Source organism: Pungitius pungitius, chromosome 2 (assembly GCF_949316345.1).
Source record: "Pungitius pungitius chromosome 2, fPunPun2.1, whole genome shotgun sequence".
NCBI classification, from domain to species: Eukaryota; Metazoa; Chordata; class Actinopteri; order Perciformes; family Gasterosteidae; genus Pungitius; species Pungitius pungitius.
In genome coordinates this window covers 15,754,348-15,769,208 of record NC_084901.1, presented here as the reverse complement: position 1 = coordinate 15,769,208, position 14,861 = coordinate 15,754,348, and the positions used below count along the sequence as shown (strand labels likewise).

Genomic DNA, 14,861 nt, shown 5'->3' with positions numbered 1-14,861 from the left:
AAATACATTTTCTGGAGAACACTCTGCAAGTGTGACACATTTTTAAGAATGACCCACATGACTAAAAGCAGCAGGAGGTTATTTAGCTTGTACTTAGAGTACTTACCCACTTTTATGGTGCAGCTACAAAGATGTAATGTGCAGTGATATTGTTAGTACCTTTCTTTAATCATTGATGCCTGCAGTTTTATTTTTATGAGGGTAGCGAAGCACTTGAAACTCGGCCCATCAGAGAGCACTAAAACGTCTTCATTTTGTTTTATCGTCCGTTCAAGTTACGGCAGTCCAATTATCGTGTTATTTAACAAGTGATTCTTTTTTATTTCCTGTGATAGATTGACATGAATGGAATAAAATATCATTCAACAAGGTTATCTTTAATGTGTAATGACCTTAGAATGACCAGTTCATGTCTAACGCAAGGAGGTCAATGGCCGCCATGTTTCTACGGCAGCCAGGAATGGACAAACCACACTCTGTCTCCATAGAGGCGGCCTGAGATCTGCAAAGACATTTGGTTACAAAAAAAAAGCTTTAGGATCCACATTGATTGAAATGCCTCCGTCTGTTCCTCCCTCTGCCCACAGGCCTACAGAGGCAGCGTGAGACCCTTCGTCAACTTCAACGCCAAGCAGGATGCTGAAGTTCTGCGTAGAGCCATAAGGGGAATCGGTCAGTGCTGCCGACTCGTGATGAGCACCATCTACATTCCGTGCACGCCGGAACGCTTTTTTATTTACACACAAACCACTCTTTTGGAATCCCTTTAACAATAATAACGACACAGCTGTCAGGGAAGAGGATTTCACTCTCTGGAGGGAGGTCCGGTCTAATTAGAAGAGAAAGCGAGTGTCACCAAGTTTTAAGATGAAACCGTATAAGAAAAACACACCAAGACACGTCTGAGCCATTTCCAACAAATGCCTGTGGAAAAAAAAAAACAGCACAGTAATGAGCACAGATATGTGACAGGATGGCAGAAGCAGATGGCGGACTGCTTGTTATAATAGTTTGAAACATCTGTGTATAGACTTATAATCTATATATTTATAATCCAGAGAAAAATGACATTTTAAGTAAATAAATGTCACTTTTTAGAATTTTTAGAGATGCATGATTTTAGATCTCCCCCCCAACACGCGTGATTCCCCCGAAGGTGGGTGCAGCTCGTACTTCACGCGTCCTGCGACGCCCGCTGCACCTCTGTTGCAGGTACGGACGAAGACGCCGTCCTCATGCTTCTGTCGGCGCGCAGCAACCGCCAACGCCAGGAAATCAAGGCAGAGTTCAAAAAGGCGTACGGAAAGGTAAGCCGGGCCGCCGGGAACGCACCTATGACGAGCCATGGTATTAGGTCAAAGGTCGCACGGTACAAAGTTCTCAGAGGAGGAAGCGTCTAAAGTCTCCTTCGACCTGAGTGCAGTCAGTTATGCAAGAGATGGGTTTCATGACCACCCGTGGATTGAAAGCAGCAGGTTTATTAGCTTTTCCTGGAGGTCATTGAAAAGCAAATGTAAGTGCACACTGACGTACAATAGATGAGACATCTTAAGAGAACAAAAGGTACATGAGAAAATCACAAAGTGCAGCTCCTGGTGTGTCTCTAAATATTGCAGTGTTATCAAAATGTTTTGATCATTTCTTCTGTTACATGTTATGAAATGAGGTGAAACTGCCACCACCCATTTGCAGTAACAAGAGAAAGTAAAGAGAAAATGTGTATGATATTAAAAATGATACTTTGACATTCAAATATATCTCTTACAGTCTCTCTGTAACGTTTTAGCATGATTGTGTCATTTCTGCTATTTTGACAAACCTTTTATGGGAATTTGGTTTGAAACAGAGAGAGAGCTTCTTAGATGAATGATGTAATCATAGATAAATAAAGGTCTCTCATGTTGAGCTGGTAAAGAGGTGAGTGTGTGACCTCATATTGAACCAGCAGAGCACAGCAGGTCCCTCGGGTGTTTTGTGTGTACAGACACACACACACACACACACACACATTACTCACTCTTTACAGCCGCTCTAATCAGGTCGTGCTTGCAGCAGCACTCGAGTATGTGATTTATTGCATTTGGAAAGCAATGAGGAAGGAGAAATGTTGGCTGCTTGATTTCTCGCTGGATCGAGCAAACACAACAAACACGTTCATTTCTTGTGAATATCCTAATTCCTCTGGAAATGTGGGCAATGCATTGAAATGACGCGTTATCTCTTTGACACAGGGTTTGTGCTCTCTTTATTACAATCATGGGGATCTACATTGCTCGGAGCCCTAAAGTGTCCATTTTTCTCTGCTGTTATCCAGATGATTTTCATGCATTTTAAAGACATTTTCTATGTGGAGCTTAAACCAGCTCATTTGTTCTGTTACTTCAATGTTTAACGGCATTTACTTCATGCAACGTTAAGTTCAATACAAGCACGGTTAAAGATTGTTTTTCGTGGCTCCGGTCCTGAATCCTCTCTTTTACCCACATCAGGACTTGGTGAGCGCCCTGAAATCGGAGCTCGGTGGGCTGTTTGAGAATCTGATCGTGGCGCTGATGACCCCGCCTTCCTCATATGACGCTTCTCAGCTGCACAAAGCTCTCAAGGTAACTAATGGAAACCTTTTCCTCCGGCACTCTACTTAATTGCAGGTCCTATATGCAAACGCTCAGACAATGGGGTTTATTCAGGTATTTGTGCCCAGGTGTTCCCACAGTCATCTGAGCGAGAGGCCTTTTCACTGTCTGTCCTCGTCAATGCAGGAAAACAGGCGTGAAAGCGCCCTTCTATTAAACCAGCATGCAGCACAGCGTTCAGTTAAACCACATTATATATAGCTGTATATTTAGAAAGGTTAATGGATTGGTATTTTGAATTATCCAGAGATGGAATGTGTTTAAATACATTCAAGTACAATTGACATTTATTGTGCTTTTTCTCCAGTATCTGCTGCTACTTTGTACAGAAATCACATTTCAGAGGCAAATATTGTACTTTTTAGTCTGCTAAAATTAACTTTGTGAGGTAAGTTGCTCATTTTCTTTACAGATTTAAAAGAGGGATTAATTAACAAGTGGGATCAAAGCAATAATTGTCCCACGTTGGTCCATTAGAAGGGGCGGGACATTCGTCTCCAAGCTAAGAAAAACAAACAAGCTTCTTAGAGAACAGCAATGAGCTTCCATGAGACGCATTGATCAATAAATCCCTTTGTGCTGCGTAATGAGAATCGATCTTCAGCTGAATCTCAAGATACGATACGGCCTTTCCATCACGTGAGAGAACAATGTTGTGTGTCGGGTGTCTCTACACGTCTATCTACTGTGGCACAAGTGGATAACATGTCACGCTCAAGTAGCATGTAGCTTGTTTATTGGTGCTGCAGGCTGGATCTATTACCCAATGCATTTAACAGTTAAATGAATGATTCATGTTTCCTTGAGGCGTCACTTACCACCACGTCACAAAGGTTTGAAGGAAGGACGCAAGCTTCAGCAAACTGCTGGATCATCCTAGAAGTTTCAAATGGATTTCACTTTAGTTTCCATCATTTACTTTTTGTACTAACAGCACCGACGAAAGGTTTCATCGTGAAGGCAAAGCATTGAGGACTCGCCCTCGACATTCCCGTCGCACACCTGCTCCATTTGTCTGCCGTGTCAGATGTTTTTTTCCTGGAAGGTCAACAACAGACAGGAGAATATGCTTCAAATCGTTCAACTGAACTTTCCTTTCTCTTCTTTGGGTTGTGCTGACACACGTTAACAGCTCTTCTGATGTGAGGATGAAACAAAAGACTCTGCCGCACAAACCCATGTTGTCGCTTATTGTGTTTGGCTCAGGGCGCCGGGACTGAGGACGACGTGTTGATTGAGATCCTGGCCTCCAGGACCGGCGAACAGATTAAAGAGATCGTCAAAGTGTACAAGAAAGGTGCGTTGCTCTGCTGGGAAACAGAGAGAGAGATAAAAACACACATTTTGACAGTTTCACACAATCAAGAATATTTGATTTCTGTAAAAATAATCTCTCTGGAACCAATGATTTTTTTCTCCACGTGATGTTGTTATTAACAGTGGTTTCATACAGAAAACCTCAAATTCAAAACGTTCAATGCAACAACCGATAGTTACACCATGGTAACCCGAATACATGACATCAGAAGACGGTGACTCGTCACACACCACCTTCAAATCGCAACAAACCACAATCCAGGGTTCAGGGAGCCGGAGGCAGAGAGGCCAGTGTATCCGATCTGGATGAAAAAGAAGGCCCCTGTGTCTAGATCCTTGTTGCACAACGGGGGGGGGGGGGGGGGGGCAGTTACGCCACTCGGGTCGATTGCACCCGTTGGTGGTGGCGTGAGTGTAATTCGTCGTGTGACCCGCTTCTCCTCTTTCCCGCAGAGTTGAACGGAAAGCTGGAGAAGGACATCTGCGGCGACACCTCAGGTCACTATCAGAGACTGCTGGTGATCCTCCTGCAGGTACAGGGAGCGGCTTTTCTGATAATGAGGACGTTACAGTGCCAGTGGGGGGAGGGGCGGGGTGCAGGTCGAGCAGCAGATGATTCACGGACGGAAATTTAATCTTCTCGGTTCAGGGAAGTTCTGGCAGATAATGTCCTCTCATGGGGCTTCCCTCAGCTGAAGCTGTGAACTCATTACCTCTCTGTTTCCCCGCGTCCGTCTGTGTCTCTGTTGGGTTTCTCTCTTGTCCGTCTGTGAAGGGGAGCAGGGAGGTTGGAGTAGAAGAGGAGAAGATAGAGGAAGACGCTAAGGTAAGAAACAAAACACAAGAAGGTTTTGGTACCCTTACACTCAGAGGAAAATGATGTACTTTAAGCTCCTCTATCTTGACTTAATAACTTTTTAAACTAACAAAATGAAAGTAACAGCAAAGCATCACAATCCCAAAATATAAAAAACATTATTCTGAATGGACCCATAACACATGCTGTTTATGTTAGTGTTTTAGTACTTTTACTTAAGTTAAGATCGAAATATGTATTCTTCAGTAAATGGTTGAGTATACTAGTTACCTGGCAACCGCTTCCAGCCGAGTAATGGTCCCAGTCTGATGGCTCCATTTGAAAAAATTGGAGCCTCAAGACCATTTGGAACTGCTCTGCTTTTATTGTTTACAAGCCGTGTCTTTAAATGAGTGTGTTAACAGTTCAGTTGATCAAATGCAACATACATAGCCTCCCTTTCCCACATCGTACGGTGCGCGACCTCCTCTCTGCAATCTCTCTCCCTTCAAATGTCCCCACGTTGAGGATGTGATCACATTTGTGCTAAAAGGCAGAGAAAGCTTAGGTTATTCGTCAGTACGAAGAATTTAATTAAACCATGTCAACCTTTGGGAATGAAACATTCTGCTTCCCTAACAGACCATTACGCTTCATCAATATTGAGCTGTCATATTGAATTTAATTACATCTTTATTGTATAAATGTATTGCCGTTAATCCGTTTTTCACTGTTCAGCAGGTGAATAGACATGACATCCAGATTCCGTCTCTCGTGCCCCAGACAGACAAATATGTTTATTGTGTTGTTTTGGCGGCGGCACAAGGTCCTTCGCCCCGTGCGTGCGTAGCTTCCAGCGTGTGTCTGCCATTACAGGAGCTGTATGCCGCCGGTGAGGGCAAGTTTGGCACCGATGAGGAAAAATTCATCACAATTCTTGGCAACCGGAGCGCGGAGCATCTCGCGAAAGGTGAGCCGGTTTGTGACCGGGATGCTCGGAGGCCGCTGTGTGCAGATGTGTGATGTGACGAGAGCGGCGCCAAACAACGCCAAACCATCAGCCTCTGCTGTTGTTCTTTATTATTCCACATGAATTGTTCATCATTCATCATTATTATCTAACGGGTTGGTTGTTGTTCAAACACATTTCCAAGAGCAGCAGCATGAGTGACTTAGACAACGTGTTTCTGACAAATAAACAACAACCACGAGTCTAAAATCCTGTCTGACATCATTGCCCAAAATGACACGTATGGTTAAGTTTATGCAGCTGGAGCCATAATCATGAACTAATTCAGGTTTTCATTCAAAACAGAGGTTATTAAGTTATTAAGTGTCCCCAATGGGCCAGTTAGATAATCCAATTTATTCATCCATTCATATTCTGTGTGACATGGGGGGGGGCACACATATCCAATCAAATTGTGACAGTGATATTCAATCGACTACAATACTAGCAATAGTAGCATAATTCATAATTCAAAATTCCCCCTCAAGTTAAATGTTAGCTGATGATGTTGTACCTTATTTAAGGCTGAACCTAATAAATGCCAAATCCAACGCAATCCAACTGAAAATGTTCAGTTCAGCCCTGAAGTGTTTAAATGTTGAATGGTGTTTATTTCACATGGTGTGCCTCAGTGTTCGATGCCTACAAGGAGCTCTCTGGCTCCGACATAGAGGACAGCATTGAAGGAGAGACCACGGGCAATTTGGAGAACCTTCTGCTGGCTGTGGGTAAGAACGGGGACTTCTCAGTTCTTTTTACGTTCTTTTTCCGTTTCATTTGAGTATCAAGTCAAGCGTGAGAATGAAATAACAACAGAAGAGAATAGAGTGGAAATAATTGCCACTATTATGTCACATTAAGGTGAGACAAATGAGATTCAGATAGTTGGCTTTTTGTCTCCTCAGTGAAATGTGCCCGCAGTGTCCCACAGTTCTTCGCTGAAGGCCTGTATAAATCAATGAGGGTGGGTGTGCGATTTACGCAGTAACACAAACAAGTTCTTCTTTCCTTTGATGCTTGAAATGTGACTTTCATTAAAAATCAAAACAACAACAATTCTGAGAGAAAAGTATGGAATGTGTTTAGTGTCATTTGTGCCTTGCGGCTCAACGAGACTGGACCTCTCCGAGGAAAAGTCCCCAGAAACAACAACATGTCGTCTTCACACTTTAATTCACCAAATTAGATACAAAGCTCCAATGAGTGAAGTGATATTTAGATGTTTTTTTTTATTTCACATGGGCTTAAAAAGAACATTTTAGAAATCAGACACACTTTATATCAAAGCTATCTGTTTACATTCAGACTCTTGAAACCTCTTTGAGATACCTCATCAATGAAAAGCTTGTCAAGTCTGCACGAGTGAGTCTACCAGAATAGTTCCTCTCTCTTCATTGTACGATAATGCTAAAGCTGCAGCCAGATAGTTTAGCTTAGCTTAGCTTAGCCTACAATTGAAGGGCGGGTCCTTTTCTGCAGCTGCTGAGTTTGCTTCCTTGTCGTGTTTAGCGCGCTGGGACCGACGACGACACCCTCATGAGGATCATGGTGTCCAGGAGTGAGGTGGACATGTTGGACATCAGAGCCAGCTTCAAGAGGACCTACGGAGCGTCTCTGTACAACACGATCCAGGTCCTGCTCCCTCAAACGCAAACTGTTTCTCTGGTGATGTTTACAAAGCGGTACAGTCCTTCAGCGGGTGAACAGACGCGTCGCTGTCATCTCTTCACGGTCCCCCCCCCCCCCCCCCGCCGTGACGCTCTCAACTTGTCCATCCCTCAGCGTGCTTTAAAACACCAGCGCTTATGCTGCTGAGACACCACTGGTGCAGTGATGGAGTGGAGATTAACAAGTTGCTTTAAATGAAGGCGCTTTACACTCGAGCCGAAGGGAGTTAGTCTGTTCTCCGGGGGGGGGGGGGGGGGTGTTCCTCCAGGGAGGAGATGTTGACATTCTCCCCTCTGGAAAAGAACAATTCTCAATGCATTAATGGTTATTTTTTTCTAATTGTATTGTCGCAATTATTAATGCAACGATTGCCCTTCACCGTGTTTCATAGAATCTTTTATGACTTTTTGTGTTACAACCTGTGAGCCACATGGGGAACTAGTAACATGAGCCCTGGCTGCACTGCCTTCAAAGGTATTTCATTTCCTCGGCCTCATTGGTTGACATGTCATGGCTATCTGGCTCTTTGAAACGAGCCAGTAAGCCATGATTGATGTCAAAAGTTACTCATTAGTCATTCAGGGTAATTGAATCCATTTGTATTATAGATTCATGGGAGGATTTTCAATGGTGCTGCTGAAATGACGTCTGCTTTATAGAGGTGTATTGTTTGCACTGCTTCCTGCCTCCTCACCCATCCAACCCATCCGGGGTAATTGGCGGACTTAAAAACTGCTGAAAGAAACTGCTCATGTTTTTATTCAAATGCTTGAGCTCATATAATTTGCATCCAAATTACCAGTTTCTGACTGGAAAAAAACTGTTCATGCCACGGAATTCAGAGCCTTTCTGACAGCTACTGTTTGATTTGAAGAATAACTTCCCACTGGTGTTTAAATGGCTGCAGGGTAATCATATATGTACTGTGAGCACACTTACATACAAGTTATACGCTCGTCAATACACCTCTAGTTTTAAAATAGGTCCCATTGTGTGGATTTAATGAATGGATTCGCCCAGTTTTAGAGCCACCTTCACATACCATTGGTAACCATCGGTAACCACTGTTGAACTCAATGAATTTCAAATGAGTTGACTTATAGAGCGATTGTGCCTCCAGCTAGCGTGAGCTAGTTAGCTAGTATGCTAATAAAAAGGCTGAGGACATGTGATCGAAACCACGTGTGCGAAACCAGACAGTGTGACACACAAGGCTCATTGGAAAAAAATACTAACAGGGCATTTTCAAATCTGAATACATTACAAGGAATTTATGCAAAGCAAACCTAAAACCTTCTGGATTGGATTAGACGGATAAACTAATTTTGCGTCTGTGGTTTCTTGCAGGAGGACACAGCTGGAGACTACCAGAAGGCTTTGCTCTACCTCTGTGGGGGGAATGATTAGTGTCCCTTCGGGATGATGAGTCACCGGTGTTGTTGGATTGGATCGACAGCTCCGATGAAAAACAAGACCGTGACCATGCTACAGTTGCATATGTGCAGGGGAAAAACATGCGACATTGTGCATACGAAGCCTCGTATATGCATTAGATAAAATAATGAAAAAGAGTATATCAACACGTTAAAGAGTGCATCTAAGAAAAACTAAAACACTAATTGATGTAATTTCATCGATGATGACGTCAAGGGCATCCATCGTCATCTCTTAGCAGGGTTGAAAGTTAAAAGCATCCCATAATTCCTCGACCAGTCCAATGCTATATTTCAGGCCCAATTGATTCATTCTGGCAACGCAGAGCATGCTGCTACGTGAGATGAGGTTATTGATCGGGAGCTGTTGATTCTTCCTGACTTTAGCGTTTTATTGATTGGATTTGTGTGAATAACTCGTCTGTCCTACTTTGCAGTCTGAATGCAAGTTAAACTTCAAAGATATTTGCTTTTTTTCTCACACGTGTATTTGAAACGACAACAAATCGGATTTAAGGTGCAGTTTTGGATCTATTGAGGACGACGGTGGTAGAAATGTTTGAATGAGTGATATTTTGGTTTATTTTTAAACAATGCTACTGTTTTCATGTTAGCAGTCGTCTGTAGTGATCACAGCATGTATTGAAATAAAACTAAGAAAAAAACACAGGGCTGCTGAATTATTAAACCCTGTGTGTCTCCCTCTTTCATTCATTACAAACGAACAGCTTACATGAATTACAATGCGCCTGTTAGGGATCAATACGTAATGGGACACTATTAGACGTCTGTTTACTCAGATAAAGACATCCACTGCCTCACTGTCTGGACTTGGTGTCAAATGCATTGGCTCGTAGGATCAATGGAGGGTGGATGACCTCGCTGTACTGGAGTTGCACCACAGGGGGGCAGCAGAGTGCAAAAGGAGCTCACAGGTGCTCCTCATTCACTGGGAGAAGACCACAGCACTCACAGCACATTTAGCTCTTCGCACGGATTCCATTCCAAAAATGTTAAAAATGATAAATAAGAATGGCTTCACAGTTCATATTTTGGAATATCACCACGTATTATTTAGTGCTCTTCCTCAGGACAGTAGTGTGTCCCTGGGATTGAAGACATATAACTGTATTTTAATGTCACACTGATTGCATTGGGATGTATGAACTGCACTAGATTCTTGTGTTTTTTAAAGCTGAATTCCAGACACAGTGATCTCTGAGTGAGTCACAGGAGTGTTTTTATGCATAGAGGTCTGAACACGTCCTCGTGCATTTACTCTTTAAAATCTAAATACCCGAGGCAGTATCCCGGTTGACAAGCCTCATCTCATATTCTTCATGTCCTCGTCTGCCAGATGTGACCTATTCAAGAAACACCTGAAGCTTCAAGTTGGAAAATGTCTTCATGTCTTGGCACGCTTCCCCCGCAGAAGTTTGTGTTCTATCTGCCAACGTGTCCCATCTCACTGCAAAAAGACTTCTCAATTGATGCCACCTCTTTGACGCAGGTGACATCGTTCCGGTAGAAGGAGCTGCTTCAGATGTCTTATGATAATAAATATATTTATTGATTATAGAATGTAAAGAGTAAGTTAAACCAATCCAAATGAAACATTTGATAAAAGATGTCATATTAACGTCAACGGTTTCCTTCAAACACGTCGATCTGTAATGGACTCAACAAAACAGTTGGATTCAACAGTCCAATTCTATATTTACTTAATGAGGAGATTAATTAGGACCAAATTGAGTTCATGAAGTGTTTATCGTGATCACAATCCCCTTAAATATATCAGCGGATAACAAAACTGCTTGATTTTATTCTCCTGTTATTGTTTTTAACCCGTGCAAGATCTCCACTGTGCTACAATCCAACAACATGCCTACAGTTTGTGCGGTTGTTGATCATACCGGAGTGACTCTGCGTCACTGTGGCCCGGCGGCTGTGACTTCTGATCATAAATCACTTTTGATCATTTCCACTGCAGGAAAAAAAGGCAAATGAGTATGGCGCTTGCCTCAATTTGTCCCCGGGTCCTGAGCGTTGCATAACTTCCCTCACCAAGCGGTCCAGGTTCTTTCCTGCTCCAACTCAGAATTCCGGCCCACGTGGAGTCCTGTTGGCAGCCGGTAGCTCGGGTTCAAATCTGCCACCCGCACACGCTAATCAGTTTCAACGCTCTCTGACAATGTGATATTTGTGGCGTTTTCATTAATTCCCTTCAGTTCTTTATGCTCTTGGCACCAGCGAAATGAAAGCTCTTTAAATGCCCCGGCATTCATAGCGTTGTAAGCCTGCTTTTACACACACAAAAATCTCCTTTGAGTCGATAGGGAACTTGTAGTTTAATCAAGGCCAGCCCCCCCTCCCTCCCGTCTCTCAGCTAATCAGGAGCCCCACGCGGTCAGGCCACCAAACCACATGATATATGTCCAATGAGCCTCTAAAAGTGGAGGTGGACTACTATCTATAATGAGTATATTGTAAAGGATTTATTTGTAATCGTTATTTAAAATAAAAATGATGTTATTGAGAATTATTTTGAATTAGCTGCACCTGACATAACAACACAGTCATTCTGCCTTTATCACTCTGCATGGGATGAATGGAATTATGCTCTACCTGCTGGCACCAGAAACCAGTGTGATTTCATTGGCATTTATTCATTTAATATTTAATCTTTAAAGCTCATTAGTTTGCTGCTGTTATTTGCAATTGAATTAGTTGATATAAATATATGTTTTGTATTTGTTACTTTGTTGTTTATTGCTTAAGAGGCCGCACTGTTTAGGGTGCACAATGTGGGAATCAGTCTGTAAAGTTGGGGTTTCGAATCTTTCCAAAGTAGTAAAAAGAAAAAACAAATTGTCTGTAGTAGAATTATATTACATTCAACATTACTTTATATCCAGTAATAATTCTATTATTAAATATATCATTATAGGATTTCTCTGTGTTGTTGCATTTGACCAATGTGATATGATTTTCATCTTCTGTAAGCACTTTTCATATTTATTATTATTTAATCATGTTATCGCCTATACGCAGCCATTTTATTGTGTGAGTTGTGGTTTTTTTCTGATGTTCTACGCGTCAAACTCCTCGAGCTGCTTGTTCTGAGAAGCTGGTGTTTCTAAAGGAAACCTCCTCCCTAGACGTTCTTCTATACATTTCACTGCATTCCTGCAGGTCTTCTGTGGCTGTCCTCTGAATTACCTTCTGGAGGACATTTTCCTTCACGGCCCAGAATGCCACCTGCTGAGAGCCTGTGATTTTTATGGACCTCAGCTGTGTGTAATGCGTGGTGCTGCAGCAGGCGATGAGGCCGAACTCATCAGAATAATGAGAGCCATAATTGCCTTTCTCCAGTCGCAGCGTGTCCCGAGGCTCATCCTTTCTGCTCGGGTGGAGCTCCTGCGCATGGAGAAAGTTGCCTTTTATGTGAAAAGCAAAATCTGCACTGTTGAATGTTGGGACTGACACGTTGTGTATGATGCTGAGGACGTCACATGATGAACTACCCGTCCCGTTTGCTTCAGATAAATGACGAGCTCAATGAATATCAAATAAATCTACTCTGGAATTCAGAAATGTGAAAATGATAAACAAGTCGATGGGGAAAATAAGATTTTGCTGCTGATACCCAGCATAGAAATAATGCTGTGATGCGCCTACTTGGCCAGTGGTGCTGTATTCCAGTATTAAATTAAAAATGAGACATCTTTTATTTTAGAGCATTATTTCAGCCAAGAGTGAAGTGTCTGTTCTGAGATCTAAAGGGGGAGCAAAGGTCTTTTGATCCTGTTCATGAAACGCCAAACACGTCTCTTCCATTTCATCATCTCTCCGGTGCCTCATCTTGCGGGTTGAGCTCGTGTGAATCCGGAGGCTCGTCGGGGGTAAAGTATGCAGGCCAAGGCGTCCAAATCGCCCTGTGGTGACATTACTGTCTCAATGCCCAACGTGCTTAAACTCCTAACCCCCCCCCCCCCCCCCCATTGAATACCTTCAGCGGGACTGCACACACACATCTGGAAACAACAGGAGATCTTTGACATTAAAGACAAGATGGGTTTAAGCAGTATCATTTTTAGAAAAATGCCTTTTAAGATGAAATGAAATGAGGCTACACATGCGTATGTTGTGTTAAGCTTATGTGCGAGTCCAGTATTTTATTAAACAGCAAGTTATCTCCGCAGTAAACGTCTCCTAAATCCACAGCATTAAGGAATGGAAGGAAAAAGCAATAATAGCGTTAGAGTAGTTGTTAGGAATGGCGAGGAATTCTTCTTCAAGTGACCTATAATAAGTATTGATAAAGCTGATCGGCCTCAGCAGTCGTAATCCTGCACCATGGTGAAAAAGAAGGTGCAGAAGCTGGACCAGGACGCGTTGCAATGCTCCTCGGCGAGCTTCCGGTTCCCAGGCATACACGACTTGGCGCCCTTGGGTGCTGGACTAGGGACGGGGGGCGGGACGGGCCTCTCCGGTGCCTTGCGCAGTCGGAAGTGCGCGTCGGCGGGCGCGCGGCGGCACACGCCCGCCGTGACCCGCGCGCCCGCGCCCCGGCACGCGCTCCTCTGCTTCCCTAGCGCCCTGGCGATCTGCTTCCAGAAGAGCTCCACGTTGGCGGCGTACCGAGGGCAGGCGGCCGGCCTGGCGACGTACTCGCAGCCGAAGCTCCTGTCCCCCTTCGTGCACGAGACGCTCAGGACGACGGTGTCCTCGCCGGTCGCGGCCCACGCGCACTCGGACTTGTCTCTGGTGACCATCTTGCCCCTGAAGGGCTGCGCGGAGACAGCCGTGGATTGGCGCCCCGCCTTCGGCCCCGACCTCGCCCTGACCAGCTTGACCTTGGCCTGTCCTCTGTCCATACCTCTCCCCAGCTTGACCTTGGGCTGTCCTCGGTCCATACCTCTCCCCCGCCGCGCGTGGCTCTTCTGGCAGCTGCAGGACATCAGCTGATGGGAAATACAGGCCAGGACCAGCAGGGCGGTCACGTTGCTGATGAGAACCATGAGACCAGCACAACACACCCTGCAGGGGATACACTGAGAATGAGATATATGACCTTTCATTTACCTTCTTATAAACGATTATTAGATTTTTAAAAAGCAAGTAGCATCCTTCAAGTTAGGTGCTTTAAGAAAATGACACAGTTAATACAAGATATAAAAGCAACACAAGACAATATTCCATGCCACATGATTTGTTTTTTAAACAAGTTAAATACAATAGAAGAAAAACATAAGCAATAAAGGAGAACATCCCAACAAAGGAGGACTGTTACAATGCATTAAGATGTATTAATAAATATTTCATCTCATAAAAGGCAAAGGTAAATAAAGTTATTGCGCTTGTTTTAAAATACAGTATAGTGATGACATAGAAATAACACCACTGACCACACCAAGGGCAGACACACACAGTTTATAATCACATAATAGTGCCCTACCTGGGACACCATGGTTCATTTTAACAGAAAAGTAACGAAGTAAGTATCAAACACTCACTCGGTACCATAATGCCCTAGTGATAGCACAGTGATTATTAATCAGGCCCAGATGGAAACGGAGCAGACTTACCTGAAGTTTTCACTGTTAACTTTAGTTTTTAGTCCAGACGTGAGAGAACTGAGAGTCTCCTTCACTGCACCTGCAGTTACAGTATGCTGCTGCAGAATCGGCCCTCCCCTTCACACACACACACTCGATTGAGAAGCTTACTTTTTTTTTAATTTCACGCCAGTGAAGTCATAGTCTTCTAGAAATATCCCTGTAGGTATTTTGTGCCTGCCCTATTGTTTTCCTTTCTTTAGCCATTTTCCTGCATTGCCCAGAATGAAACGACTGTTATCCTAATGAAGTTTGTCAAGTCAAACCTAAAATAAAAAACGTTTTTCTAGCGTACATTCTAGTTTGTAGCCAGAAGTTTTTTAACAAGCCAAGGGCAACTACTTCAAACTTGTAGTGCTGCAAGCTTCAACCAATCCCACCTTCTTT

The 14,861-nt window shown here is 43.5% G+C and overlaps 2 protein-coding genes across 3 annotated transcripts; one reads left to right on the top strand and one right to left on the bottom strand.

Moving 5' to 3' along the window:
• The first annotated feature begins 439 nt into the window (after positions 1-439).
• Positions 440-9,625, top strand: anxa5a (annexin A5a). The gene is made up of 12 exons (XM_062558637.1): positions 440-478; positions 588-672; positions 1,153-1,307; positions 2,490-2,603; positions 3,840-3,930; positions 4,404-4,483; positions 4,726-4,776; positions 5,623-5,716; positions 6,388-6,483; positions 6,661-6,719; positions 7,265-7,387; positions 8,771-9,625. Exons 1-12 carry the CDS (start codon positions 440-442, stop codon positions 8,828-8,830), a joined length of 1,047 nt encoding a protein of 348 aa, XP_062414621.1. The 3' UTR covers positions 8,831-9,625.
• A 3,375-nt stretch (positions 9,626-13,000) lies between these two features.
• Positions 13,001-14,861, bottom strand: fgfbp1a (fibroblast growth factor binding protein 1a). Of its 2 annotated transcripts, none has more exons than XM_037461221.2 (2): positions 14,445-14,861; positions 13,001-13,910 (listed from the first exon to the last, which is right to left on the bottom strand). In XM_037461221.2, the coding sequence occupies exon 2, from the start codon at positions 13,875-13,877 to the stop codon at positions 13,191-13,193; it is 687 nt and encodes a 228-aa protein (XP_037317118.2). In that variant the 5' UTR covers positions 13,878-13,910; positions 14,445-14,861; the 3' UTR covers positions 13,001-13,190. The 2 variants fall into 2 exon arrangements, with proteins under 2 accessions (XP_037317118.2, XP_037317117.2); XM_037461220.2 differs by having other exon boundaries at positions 13,001-13,896; positions 14,445-14,850.

Bases quoted from the DNA above. Each gene is read 5' to 3' on its own strand.
- anxa5a (XM_062558637.1), top strand. From the start codon at position 440: ATGTTTCTACGGCAGCCAGGAATGGACAAACCACACTCT. The intron at 1,308-2,489 runs GTAAGCCGGGCC...TACCCACATCAG, and splicing joins TCAAAAAGGCGTACGGAAAG to GACTTGGTGAGCGCCCTGAA. The intron at 6,484-6,660 runs GTAAGAACGGGG...TTGTCTCCTCAG, and splicing joins GAACCTTCTGCTGGCTGTGG to TGAAATGTGCCCGCAGTGTC.
- fgfbp1a (XM_037461221.2), bottom strand. From the start codon at position 13,877: ATGGTTCTCATCAGCAACGTGACCGCCCTGCTGGTCCTGGCCTGTATT.